Below are 10,291 nucleotides of genomic sequence, written 5' to 3'. Positions count from 1 at the left end.
TCAGTGGTCTATCGGTTAAGTGTTCTGGCGCGAGACTGGTAGGTCCTGGGTTCGAATCTCGCGAGTGCGGGATCGTGCATGCGCACTGCTGAGGAGTCCCATAATAGGACTAAACGGCCGTCCAGTGCTTCCAGGTTTTCCATGGTGGTCTAGCTTCAGCTGATCCATGATTTCGATTATTTATTCTAATCAAAATTATAAAGAATTAAAATTTTCATATATTGCAAAAAGTAATAATCATCATGAAATTGGAAAACTTCATCGTGGATGCAATAAAATATTAAGGGGATGAGAAAAAATATAAAAATACGTTTTTATTCATTACCGTCGCACTTCCATTCTTGATTATTACCATTATTATTATTATTATTATTATTAGTTCAGTTAAACTTTTAAACCTTTTTCTAATGTGAAAATATTTTGACAAGTTAATAGCAGTTTATCGAGTTTCGGTAATTATTTTTAAAAACTAGTTTAGTCTAGGTTGTTTCACGTTAGGTCAGAGAATGTATGTATATATAGCCCTGTTGATTGCTCACATTAATGCTTATATTTCATCTACTGATAATTTAGCATAGATAAAACTGTAATCAGAAATTATTAGACTATTTAGAATAATGCTAGTTAGTAGATAGCATCAATATCAGTAAAGTTACAGATTGGAACAGATGCTGGAGTTGAACTAATGTGATTTCATGACACTTGAGGCCATTTATCTCCATTCAAATCGAATTTAAGTATATCTAAAATGGTTGTTAAGTAACTGAATGATTTAAAATACTTTCTTGAACGATAATAATTATTTAGTTCAAATGCAAACACAATTAGAAGCTAACATCATACACTTCAGTCATTAAAAAATTATAGTGAAGTAGTATTGTGTAAATTATTATTTAGAACTTGACTTCATTATATCCTAGCGAAGATTAATTTGTGGGTAACTTCTGAGAACTATTTGTGAATTAATATCATACATATATATTGTTTAACTATTAAGAAACTAAACTATAAATATTTATATTCCTCATAGTATAAGTTTCTATTTGACCTATTGGCTACTGTTATATGATTTATTATTCCCAGGTTATTCTCAATCTGTTAGTCCAAGTTTTTTCACGATCACAACCACTTTTGGCTTGATCTTGTACAAATGTTATTTTCTATTCTATGGTATGATGTGGTCTGATTTTGCCTGTATACAAACCAAGTATGTTTGAAATATATGATTTGATATAACGGAGGCTGATATTTGCGTTTTGGACTAAACCGCCGAGTTAGACAAGAAGCTACTACCAGTAGGACCAATAAGAACTCTAGGCTGCTCGTACTGATTTATGCGTCATTGGTTAGGTCAATAAATCGGTGACTCTAATTAGCGATCGCATCGCGTGATATATTAACAGGGTAAAAAGGCCACAAAATTATAACAGACTTCAAGTGTGACACATTTACATTAAACACTAAATTATAGAAGATAATAGTACAACAAAAACGTACAACAAACAAACAAGCAAAACAATAAAATACAACATACATTTTTCTTTACAAGTCACATTTACCTGATCATGAGCACGTGATAATTCCTTTTGTAATGTTGTATTAGATGCTTCTAAATCTCTAGATTTTGTAGTGACTTCAACAAGTTTACGTTCAACAGCTACAGCACTGGCAGCAGCAGCCGCTGCAGCTGCAGCAACTGATGCAACTGTTTTTGCACCGGAATTTTCTGAAGAATTCACTGCTGATGAACTTTCATCGTTTGAATCTTTTGATGTGATTGGTGGTCCACCTGGAGGTAATGAGGCTAGTTTATTGCCAACATCATTCCCATCAATATCATCTTTACTGATTTGTGTGATATGATTAGAATCAACTGATTTAAAGACAAAAAGAAATTACAAACCATAAAAACTGTACGAACATCTAATGTTAAACAACATAGGTAATTAATGAATTTTAGAAGATACTGACTAAAGTTATTTATTTAACATTTGATATGAAACTGAAGTGTGGAAGAATTCAACTTTTTACAGGTTTCAAGAATGTATTAAGTGGAAAAGTCCTAAACTATTTATTGCCTAGTGATAATCTTGCTAGTACCACATTCATTAGTGGTACAATTTAATAGAAGAACCTTAATAAAGGCAAAACTAGTGTATCACATCCATCTACTTTCTTTCTATCTTCTCTACAAACATTATAACAGCAAAGTGATTTGTTTCTGCTTTCCTATGATCCTCCTGATATCAGTTCATCCGAATTTCAACATTTTATCGTATTACGCTGAGACTTCCATTTTATTCAATCTTTCATCTTCATGATGAATATTCAAGCTATCAACAACAAAAATATCATTGGTTTCCCTAATAAAAATAACATTTTTCATACCTTTGTTTGCGCTATTTCACTATTACCACGTTTAGCGAAATTTTTATGATGACTATAATTGTCATTAATATCATTTTGAGAAAAAAATTAAGTAGATATTTGCAATTGTACAGCTTTGAAAATGAATTCGTCGCAAAGAGAATTCCTCGCTGAACCAATCTTTCTTATTTAATATCTCAAATGGGTATATTCTGTTTACACTCATAATTGTCATTTTTCCTTTTTTATTTCTACTAAATGTAATATGATTTTATAGGAATTAAGAATGAAATCAACCCGATCGATTGCAATGATTATAGAATTTCGTTGTAAATTTTCTGGTGTATAGTCGAACAATGGAACGAGCAATAATATATATATATATATATATATATATATATATATATATACTTGGCTAGATAGTCCCCCAGCATATGAGACAATTAATTGTTACCGAAATAAATAGTTGAGAAAAGAGTTATTTATGCCAACTAAGTGATATGACGTTTGAAAATTAGGCTTAACAGTTAGGTCTTCAGCAAAATGTGGAAGGAGTGACCTACATGTTAATTCCTTCCAACCACCTACAACATTTTATATTGTACACAAACATTTTATTTTGACACAAAAGTTCTATTCATCTGATCTGGTTTTCTTGATTTCTAATCACTAAATGATTTGTGTCAATAATACAGTTTAGTAAGTACCTATCATTCAGCCACATCATCCAACGACTAACATTCCACTCATTGATTATGAGAATAAAGGAATTTCGTATCGTCAATTGTTAAAAAGACTCCTTCATAACACCAAGTCACCAACTACTTCATTGTGTTATATCTGCAGGATTAGAAGTGAGACATTAAAAAAAGACCAACCTTCTAAACTACGCAAATTATTCACTAACCAATTGTTGCTGATTCTTTTAAAATGCTATTTACTGCTTCTTCTACTTTCCACTACTATTCGCATTACTACTTAATTCTACTTTTCATTTCGTTAATTCAAATCATGACAATTCCCACTAATTCACTTATCTTTCAGGTCTTACTTTAAGTTTATCTTTCTATGTCTTAATTATAGATTAAGTTAAAAAGTTAAAAGTTTATATGTACCATTTTTATGAATGTTTCTTAACAGAAAACAAACACCTAAATGATACTCAAAATGAAAATATTCGACTTCTAATAGTGAATAAACTACAACTAAATTGAATAATGCTGAAAAGAAATAGACAATGATAATGAACCAAAATTAAATACTTTTAAAAATAAAATAACTTACCATTTCCATTTCCATTTACAGATGATGCAATTTGTTGTTGTTGTCTTTGTTGAACTGCTGTTGCAGCAGCAGCTACACCAGCTAATGCTGCAGCTAATTGTTCTCTTAATGCAGCACGATCAGCAGCAGATGAACGTACTTCTTCTTCTAATTGTGCACCACGTTCTAATGCTGTACGTAAACGTTCACGTACACGTTCATCTAATGCTTTATGATGTTCAAATAATGATTTTAATGCTTTTAATACTTCAACTTCAGAACTAACACCACCAGGACTATTTACTTGTCGTTTTACAACTGTCATTCTTAATGAACGTTCATGTCTAGCAACTAAACATTCTAAATGTTCTAAAAGAAGCTGAGATAAATCAATTAAAAAACAATAATAAAAAAGGGGAGAGATCTTATTTTGTTATTAAAAAAAGGAATAACATATATTTGATTAATTAAAATATTTTATAGATTACAATAAGATAAATCGACCGTAGTTAGACAACCACTGAAAATCAAGAAGCACTGTAGAGTTGTTTTATAAAAGTATAGGAATCCTCAATACATGGGCCACCCCACCAACGATTAAATCCAGAACTTGCAGGTTATATTGCATGAGCCTAACCTTCATACTAGTGAATTGGTGAATTAATTTAAGGTATATATACAAACTATTAAACCTTGATTCAATGATCTAAAGAGCTCAACAAGAAATCCAAACTTCTAGAGATCGATCCAAAGTAGAAATATGTATATGCACTAGTGAGGAGTCCCAGATTAGGACGAAACAGTTATTCATTGCCCTCTAGTTCTTAATAGTTACCTAAGATCACTCTGTGATACAGACCTAAAAACTTAACAGTCACCAGAAACTCCATAAATTAATAAAATACATATGATTTAAAGATTCCTCTTATGATAAAAGCAGCAAAACTGATTCACTAGACAGAAATTAAAGAAAGTTAGCTACCACCTAAGAAGTTGTTATTAACAATAAAACGAGATATGCTGAGTTATTTATTTAACACAATAAAAATAATCAAACACTTTATTAACTTTGGTGTCGTTTTCTCATGATCATCAACATTATCATTTATTTGCTTCATAACATACAATTGTACACTATTCATAAATCGACTTAAATGAAATTAAACACACACTACCTTAATCTAGTTACAGCTTGTTCAATGGCCAATTACAAAAATAGTACTAACAAACAATAGGTAATGATAACATTCTTTTTAGAGGGATACTAGTTTCCTTTCAGTCGAGGATTGGTTAGTTTACACATTCATAAAGTTCAGTGAACTGGTATAATCATTAGAAATCTAAGATATATGGTTTCTTATTGTTTTTACTCCTAATGCTTAAAAGTAATACATGAGTATGAAGCGGTGAATTTGAGAGTAACTGAAATTAATCTTTAAAGAAGGTTTACACAGAAATAAGTGTCAAAAAAATTTGATAGTTATGATTTCAAAATATGGTTAAATATTATACACGTCAAATTATTAAAAAAAAGATTTTTTTTTCCCCAAAAGATTTTAGTTTTTAGCATCAAAACTTAGCTTTTCATTAGGAAGAAGCCTGTATGTCATCTCATGATATAATCGTTTCTTCATAAGAAAATGATCATTGGAGAAGTCTGGGAAAATGACAGGTCAGTGTAACAATCAGACACAATTTATTAGTCTAGTGCATTCGATCATTTAGGATATATAACATTAAAATTTTATTCTGCTCTCCATTTTTTAGTGTTGCATGTTTATGTGTGTATGAGTAAGAAACGATTGACTGTTTGCTTTGCTATCAAGCAAACTTTCACCTGAAACGACGATTATCGTTTGCTAATTCATAGATGTCCAGATAAGTCGAATTTTTTTAAAGTATCTTTCTTCTAAAATGTATATTCAAGAGAGTAACTCACATAGTTATAATGTGGTTAGAAGTCTAATAAGTCATAAGCGGTGTAGAACCTGGTGTATATCTGGATCTTTTCAAGTTGTAACACCATAAAAACGAAACTAGATGAAACGACCAGGACTTATCCAATAGTAGTAGAATTAGTGACAATATCAGTTGTAGGAGAAAGGATTAAACAAAGACAATATGATTCGAAAAGAATGAATTCTCTGGAAAAGTATAGGATAAGTTTAAAACTTAAGACCTAAATGAAGATAGGGAGTGAACGCGTCAGCATCACTTACCATCAACAATCACTGGCTACAAGTTAGATTTAATAGATGAAGCTCAAACTTATCAAAATATAAAAATATAACTAAATAAATCTGAGGAACAACATACCCTTGTATTATTTCTTTCCGATTTCAATTCAACAATTTCTTCTTCTCGTTCAGAAATTTGATCACGTAAACGATGTACTTCTTTGGCCAGTAAAGATAAATCCTACAAGTGAATAAACATAAAGCACAATAAAAATTTTTTTGAAGACTAGAATCAAGAAAAGAACAAAATCTTGAAATTTTTATAAAAGTGTCTTAAACAATGAGGCTTCACACTATATATATCTAGAAGGCTAATTTACTTATTACCGATTGGATATGACCAAATACTGCACGGAACATACCATCAAATGCTCAAATATCAAGACCGTTATACTAGAAAAATCTAACCTGTGTAGTAATAAATATATTTTATGTGCTATCCCAATGAGTAGAAAAATCTATTTCTGACCTTTCGTGACTAAGTATAAGTCACTCTGAAGTGTCTTACATTAAGTTACAAAACATGAGAAATACAATTTCTTACTGATTGGAATATGAACAAAAGTATATTTATTATTAACTTTCTATCCGATGCTCAATTTACTTGAAACTAATAAGAATAATAAGAATAATAAATAAGAATTACTTAGCCGTTCATTAATAGCGATAAAAATATTTTCAGAAACGAATAGTGTTTCACACAGTGGACAGAGAATATAGCTATTGTCAAACATGAGTGTATCAATCAAAATTAGCTCAATTAAAGACAGAACAATAGTGTAACATTATTTTTAATAATCTATATGAATTCATTAAACATTCATCTCTATTATATAGGAAGTTGATAGTTTCTCCGTATGATCTTATTTTAAATACTAGTACTATACATTTTGATCTGATAAGTTTGTAGTTCATCTCACCCAGTCTAAGTCTAGATATTATCAACCATCTTTTAAAGCACGTATGCATATCGTAAAATGAGTCAATGTATTTGATGATTAAGGTACATAAATTCATCAACTGATCTATACTAAATTTCACCACAACTCTATGTATAACCCCAGGAGACACATATTAAGAGAATCTACAGTGGGTAAGCAGTAATTGTTACTAAATGTCTTCCATGTATATACTATCTACCTTCACACAACGAATCTCTCAACTGTATATTAGCATAATCACTTCAAATCTTTGCATACCATTTAAAATACACATCACAGAGAGTTAATAAAACTTTCGTTTGAAAAAGTTGTACGAATTTTCGATTGACCATAATGGTTTGATATACATATCCTGTTCGTTTTTGATCAGCGAAAAAGTAATGATGATTCGGTAATCATCCTACTAACTAAACTGATTACCATTGGTGCATACTGAGTATAGTAGATATCAATTACCATCTACGTCATAAAAATATCTAAATTTAAAGTATAGTACTGTCTACTTAAACGCCATATAACTAGTTGTTAGAAATAGATAAGGAAAAAACCCATATATTCAGTAAACCATGTTTTTTTCCACACCATCTATTATAATTGACGCAGTAATAAGAATGATACCAAAGTTCAAAGAACATTTTAAAATTAAAGAGATATTCCAGAGATTGTAAATGTTCCCCATACATTCTTATGGTCATCGTTAATTTTACTTGAAATAAGAGGACAGTGTATAAAACCCTTAAAATGCCCGGATTAAATATTCTCAAATAACGGCAAACCTGATAACTATTAATTGTAAAAAAAACGTTTTTGAATGAAAATTCAATGTAAAGAATAAATCAGTGATCTAACACATTCTTTGATGTTAACAAAAACTTACATTTGGCATTCTCTACACTATGGAAGAGCTAGTTGTGCAAAACCTCTCAATGACAATTTACTACTTCCTGATGAAAAAGCTTTGAAGGATACAACTTTAATATCATCAACTTATCAGATTTAATTGATAGGGATGGTACAAAATCTTAATGTTATTTCAAATGTTACTATCTATCATGAACGAATGATAGCAACCTTAAAAAAATTCATGTTATATTAATCAATCACAGATACGCAGTTGAAAACAAGCATTGAGTTACACAAATTATGTTCTTATATCGATTTTTGGATTAAAAACAAATACCATATTATATCCTAATCTTGACTCTTAACAAAATAAATACAACAAAATAACCGTTTCCTATATTAAGGGTTATATATTTGAAGGTATTTTATTAAAAGTTTATTTAAAGCCAATATCATGTATTTGAAAAAGTTGTTAGCAGTATTATCAAAAATATAAAAACAGAATTAGGAAAAAACAAACAATTACTTTTGTTTCAAATGGATTTCTGTTAAATCTAGTAAGTACGAAATATTAAAAACAACTTTTAATTATTGACGTAGACATCTTCTAGATTGAACTGAGTATTTACAGAGATTGTAGTCAGATACAAGATTAACATAACGAAATAGTGTAATTTTAAAGATGAACACGTACATATCCCGAAGTGTGGTTGAATTTACACTGATAATCAAGTTATCAGTATTAGTTTATGGACTTTAATGTGCTATAAAATACTAAGCAGCATGAATAATTGAAGAACAGTAACACCAATAACTAGGATTCATTTGCCAAATTTCAGATAACAAAGTATCTATTTCAGTACCCTAGTTAAGAGCTCATTATTGGTTCAATCCTACTATGTAAGTTATTACAAGTCACACAGATGATGACCACGACTATAAACAGAAAAATACGGTATCTAGTGTTTACTTAAGCAGTGGACTGCTATTCAACACTATTGGGTGCCATTAATACACACCAACCAGTATTGTCATATGTTTACGAAACCGAGACGTTTATTCTAAAGATATTCGTATGATACACAAATCAAATCGAGAACACTACAATTGGTTAAACATCATAGAATTTATAGCCAAACAAAAAAACAATAAACACGACTGAATATTTCAACAACTACCATACTACTATTTCTCAACTAAAAGATAAGTTACCTGGTTTTGACACATTTATGTGTATCTACGAATTCAGCTGCTCCTGTGGAGAAAGCTAATATTGGGAGCACTACCAGACAACTGAGCCAAGAAGTTAGTGAACACTTCCCTTCGTTGTTAAGAAAGAGTGCCATTGAAACAAAACTCAGCTCCGATCTATCACACTTGATTGATAGCAATCATGTAGTAAACAAAAATAGATCATTTAAAGTGATTTGTCGTATTCCTGCTAGTTTTCCTTATGAGGTTCGATTTCATCTCTTATACATAGCAGAAGGTATAGGAATTCGAGATAACAGTCTAAGTTTTTGTACTCATAAGAAATTTGTAACAGCTTTATCTTTCCGTTGACCCTAATAAATGATTTAAATTATTATGATTTTCCTTATTCTTCGTTCGTTTATTTTTCATCATCCCCTCCTACATATTTCCTCCCCAAATATACGCTACATTGTCCAATTATCTCAGCACTTCTTATTACATAATCTAATAGTTCTTATGAATGTTATCTCAGAATCGATATTTTTCAAATCACTGATCCACTATGAAAAATGGATACAAGCCTTTATTATTTTTACAACTTGTACACATGTCATCACAGTATCAATATGTACTCTTTATTTATGTTTATTTATGTAATCCATTCCATTATTATCACTGAATCATAAACTTTCTTGATTGGTTTAATAACTTCGTATATGCATATAAATATCACTGTATATTAGAGTAGAGCCTGATGAGGATCTAATCGAAAACAATATTGTTCACTTATATATGTTGTTCTAATAACAGAGATGTCAATAAAATAGTCTTACAGCAAAATTGTATTTTCTTTCGTGAAAATAATAAAAACATAACTTATCAAATCAGTTTGTATTATAAGTGTTTATGGATGATGATAATGTGATGTATGAGAGCAGAATCAATTTCATGCCTTATTCCTCTCTCTTGACCAATTTACGATATACTTTGATAAATAACGTCAGTCAGTTCTGACTATGCATATAAGAATTACAACTGTTGAACAATTAAATTTGAAAAAAATTGTAAAATATTCCTATCAAATAGAAGAAGAAGAACGGATATGCAAAACGACAAGATAAACCGAAAAGAAAAACTTTAAAATTAAGGTATGGGAAGTAATCACAAGCAATAAAAAGTTCAATCACTGTTAAAAAGTGAAAAGATTGATTTTAAAGCTAATTTTTCATCTTATCCCATATATATATATATATATCGATATTACATATTAAACACCTGTTGTATGTTATGAACAATAACCAAATGAAATATAAATAAATAAATTTGCCAGCCAGAAGGAACAGTTGTGAAATGTGATTATGAATATACATTGCCTCAAATTAACTATTAAATCTACTATCAGAAGGGGTTTTGTGAAGATTTAGTATTTTCATAGTTGCAAGCGTG

The 10,291-nt window shown here is 30.1% G+C and overlaps 1 protein-coding gene across 1 annotated transcript in view; it reads right to left on the bottom strand.

Annotated features, from left to right (window-relative positions):
- Positions 1–10,291, bottom strand: part of Smp_149910 (lar interacting protein (lip)-related protein) — a gene marked incomplete at its 5' end in the record, with an annotated part of 89,268 nt that overhangs the window by 72,251 nt on the left and 6,726 nt on the right. The window contains 3 exons of the mRNA XM_018796568.1: positions 1,560–1,789; positions 3,652–4,009; positions 5,947–6,048. Coding sequence (XP_018651697.1) covers positions 1,560–1,789; positions 3,652–4,009; positions 5,947–6,048 — 690 coding nt within the window. The remainder of the gene's footprint in view (positions 1–1,559; positions 1,790–3,651; positions 4,010–5,946; positions 6,049–10,291) is intronic.

This window comes from Schistosoma mansoni, chromosome 4, assembly GCF_000237925.1.
Source record: "Schistosoma mansoni strain Puerto Rico chromosome 4, complete genome".
NCBI classification, from domain to species: Eukaryota; Metazoa; Platyhelminthes; class Trematoda; order Strigeidida; family Schistosomatidae; genus Schistosoma; species Schistosoma mansoni.
Note: the sequence above shows the minus strand (reverse complement) of the source record. Positions and strands in the feature narration are given on the sequence as shown.